Source organism: Eimeria tenella, genomic scaffold, assembly GCF_000499545.2.
Source record: "Eimeria tenella Houghton genomic scaffold, Eth_scaff2, whole genome shotgun sequence".
Lineage (NCBI taxonomy): Eukaryota > Apicomplexa > Conoidasida > Eucoccidiorida > Eimeriidae > Eimeria > Eimeria tenella.
The window spans coordinates 800,685-804,650 of record NW_013541843.1 but is presented as its reverse complement, the minus strand read 5'-3'; the positions used below and the strand labels follow the sequence as shown (position 1 = coordinate 804,650).

Below are 3,966 nucleotides of genomic sequence, written 5' to 3'. Positions count from 1 at the left end.
AGCGGCAGCACTTCGAACACTTTTTGCTTCAGCTGCAGGTGCCGCAGCAGCACTTTCCCCGTCAGCGCCCCCGAGAAGTCCAGCTGGCTGCGGTCCAGGCCCTCCACGTACTCCCCCGCCGCCTCGTTCAGCACCGATATCAGCGCTGCTGCCATTGCTGCTGCTGCTGCTGCTGCAGAGGGGGGTGCTGCTGCTGCGGCTCCGGATGAGCTGCTGCTGCGCGGCGTCCTGCTCCTGCTGCTGCTGCTGCTGCGCGGCGTCTTCCTTCGGCCACTGCTGCTGCGGCGGCGGCGGCTGCGCGGTGCGGCGCGCTGCTGCTGCTGCCGCACACAGTGCACACGCAGCAGCAGCAGCAGCAGCAAGAGCCCCAAAGGCCTGCGCGGCTACTAGCCGCTGGCTAGCTAGGGCCCCGGCGCAGCGCGCAGCAAACCGGAGGCCCCGCAGGGCCCTCGGAGGGGCTCTGCAGCAAATTGGGAGAAGTCCAGAGACAAAATGCTGCAGCGAAGAAGCAGCAAAAGGGACAAAAAGCGACAAAAGGGAAGCAGCAGGGCCCCCACGTCCCCACAGCGAGAAGCAGCGGCGCAGCAGCGCAGCAGCAGCAACTGCCCACGCGCTGAGGCGCAGCAGCGCGCCCGGAGCCCCACAGCAGCAGCAGCTGCAACACGGGGCTCTATAGACTTGGCTGGCTGCCTCTACGCGGCAAATTTGGCTGGGTGGGCCCCAGACAGCAGCAGCAGCAGCAGCAGCAGGCAGCGGTGGACAGCAGCAGCCGAAGCAGGGCTCCCGCTGCTGCTGCGGGCTGCGCCCACTGCTGCTGAAGCTACCGCGTAGGCTGCCGCGGCGGCTGCGGCCGGTGCGGCTGCGGCTACTGCTGCTGCTGCTGCTGCTGCTGCAGCTGCTGCTGCTGCTGCTGGCGGCGGTGTGTCGGTGGCGGCAAGCCACGCTGAAGCTGCTGCAGCAGCAGCACAAGGGCCCCCAACGCAGCCCGCCGCCAGCAAGGCTGGGGCTTGCAGGCAGGGGGCCTCGAGGCCGTCGAGTGAGCTGCTGCTGCAGCTGGGCGGCGCCGGGCGGGCTTCGAGGAGGCCCCCCCGGGTCCAGAAGACTTGTCTGTTTGCAAGAATTGGGGATTTAGAAACAAATTAAAAGGAAAAAACTCAAGAAAATACACAAGTGGCGGGCGTTGGCTGTGCTGGGGGCGCTGCAGACCTTCGGCGCATTCGAACGAGCCCAGCAGCAGCTGTACGTACACCGCAGACTAAAGGCAGCAGCAAAAGTTCAAGGAGCAAAAAACTTAAAGAGCGCCTCATTGACCTGCAGAGGCCTTCTTTTGTCTCTAGAATATTGCTGCTGCTGCTGCTGCGGTTGCTGCTGCTGTGCGGCTGCGACCGCTGCTGCTGGCGAGAGCAGCACGGACCGCTGCAGCAGCAATAGCAGCAGTTTGCTGCTTGCCCTATCGAAATTTTGACTGGAGTTTCCCCTTCTAATTTTTGTATTTCTAAGCAGCACAGGCCCCCGAGATGCTGAGTCGCAGCAGCAGCAGCAGCTGCTGGCTGCGTGCCAGCGAGGGGCCCCCTGCTGCAGCGAGCAGAGACAGGGGGCCCCCTACTGCTGCTGCGGGGGGCACAGGCCCCTGTCTCTCACCCCAGCAGCACTCCATTTCATTCTGCTGCAGAGTTTGCTGCTGCAGTTCGCAAGAAAGGAAGGCAGCAGCAGCAGCAGCGGCGCCGGTCTCCACTGGTCAGCTGTAGAGACACCCCAGGGACCAGGGGCCCCCCCCGCCTTCTGCTCCTCGGGGGGCTCCCAAACCCAAACAAATCCCACAGGGGGCCCCCAGGGGGCCCTGTGGGGGCTCCTCGCTGCTGTGCAGGGGCAGCCCTTCTAGCCCCGGCAAAGTTCAGACACGGGGGCCCCCCAGACAGCTCAGGGGCCCCCCACTGAGGGCCAGCAGCTCCCACTGCAGCTCTTTAGCAGCAAAAGTTGCTTCTGCCCAGTTCTTGGCCTGCTGCTGCTGTTGCTTCGGCTGCTGCTGCTGCCCCGGTGGCCCCTGGGGCCCCGGCCAGGGCAGTGGCAGCAGCCAGGCCCTATTATAGCGGGCAAAAGACACTTTGAGGGGCCCTAATAAAAACAATTTTTGGAAGTAGCAGCAGCTGCAGCAGCTGCAGCTGCAGCTGCTGGTGCTGCGGCTGCTGGTGCTACCGCTCCTCCAGCTGCTGCTGCTACTGCTGCTGGTACTGCTGCTGCTGAGGATGATGTTGCTGCTGCAGCAGCTGCTGGAGCTGCGGCTGCAGCTGCTACTGCTGCTGGTACTGCTGCTTCTGCTGATCATGCTGTCGCTGCTGCAGCATCTGCTGGAGCCGCGGCTGCTGCTGTTGCTGCTGCTGCTGTTGCAGCTGCCTCAGGGGCTGCTGGGGGCCCTGCCTGCCTTTGGGCTGCGCTGTGGCCTGAAGATACACCAGAAGCCCTCTTAGAGTGCTGCAGCAGGCAGCAAAAGAGCGCAGAAAAAGCTGCGAATTGAGTTTGAACAAGCCAGCAGCAGCAGCAGCCTGCAGCAGCAACAGCCTGCAGCAGCAGCAGCAGCTGCTGCTGCTGCCTGCAGCGGCTGGTCTCTGGCTTCAGAGGAGCAGCAGCAGCACGCGCACGCGAAAAAACCCGAAGCTGCAGCTGGGGGGCCTCATGCGCAGCAGCAGGTGCAGCTGGGGGCCCCACGCGCAGCAACAGCTACAGCTGGGGGGGCCCACGCGCAGCAGCAACTGCAGCTGGGGGGCCCCATAAAGGCAATTTGAGTTTGGCAAACTGGTGGATTTAGTTGAAGTTGTTTGGGACTCAAAGAACTAGAAGTGGAATTCAAAATGCAACAAAAGGGTCCTTTAAATTTCTGGAAAATGCAATTACAAGGACCTTCTTAAGCTGCTGCAGCTGCTGCAGTTGCTGCAGCTGCTGCAGCTGCTGCAGCTCGACTTATGGGGGCCCCTTCTCTTAAAACGCCCTTCGCGCTGCTGCATGCAGGGTCCTCCCGTGACAGACATTTTGTGGGTTTTCCCTTGAGGACAGGGCCCCAAAATAAGTCCAAAAGGGCCCATCAAGTGCCCCCAAAGCTTCTGGGGGTTCTCCAGTAAATGGGGGGGCCCTAGGGCCCCAGAGAGGCAGCCAGAGGCCTTAGAGGCCCAGAAGAGCACTGGGTCTGGGGCCCCTTGGGGCCCCCGGGGGCCCCTAGGGCCCCCACGGGGCCCCCAGAGCCCCCGTAGGGGCCCCAGGGGGCCCCATGGGGTCTCAGCTTCTACTTTCAGGGACCGTTCTGGGCCTCTTCTGGGGGCCCCCCACTTCCCAGCCCCAGGGCCCCCTCGCTGGTGGCAGCTGCAGAAGCTTCTGGGGCCCCCACGCCCACGCCGGCCCGGGGGGGCCCCCACGATTCCAGGGAGATAAAGACAGACATGTTTCGTTGCATGCATGCATGCATGGATGCATGCACGCATGTATGCATGCAGGCTGTTTAGTCTTCCTGCATTGTCTGGCTCCCTAGGCTGGCCCCAAAGGCCTGGAGCTAAAGCGGCTTTTTCTTTTAATTAAAATGCCTCCAGTTTCTTTGCATGCGCTGTGTCTTTCTTAACAAACACTAAAGCTGCATCAGGAAATAATTAACTCAGTTCGCCGCGCTGGGCGCCACAGCCACCGGGGGACCCCCAGAGACTCGGGCGGGCCCCAGGGGGGCCCCAGAGGAGCCCCAAAGGGGCCCCAGGGGGGCCCCAAGGGAGCCCCCCGGGCTCCCAGGGACTGCGTTTAAGGGGCCCTAAGCTTTAGAAGGAAAGCTAGAAAAGTATGTAACTCTATGTTTAAGTAAGTGAGCCTTAGAGGGACCTTTTCTGATGAAACTGAAGATGCAGAAAGGCTAAGAAGAGGCCCTTTAAGGCCCTGTAGGCATAACTACCTGCGTCGCGCTGCTGGCCAGCAGCTGCAGCAACTGCAGCA

The 3,966-nt window shown here is 62.5% G+C and overlaps 1 protein-coding gene across 1 annotated transcript in view; it reads right to left on the bottom strand.

Moving 5' to 3' along the window:
* ETH_00029505 (uncharacterized protein) overlaps nt 1-155 on the bottom strand; it is a gene marked incomplete at both ends in the record, with an annotated part of 16,387 nt that extends 16,232 nt beyond the window's left edge. Inside the window, one exon of the mRNA XM_013374329.1 lies at nt 19-155. Within this exon, the coding sequence (XP_013229783.1) occupies nt 19-155 (137 nt within the window). The remainder of the gene's footprint in view (nt 1-18) is intronic.
* Between the last annotated feature and the right edge of the window lie 3,811 nt (nt 156-3,966).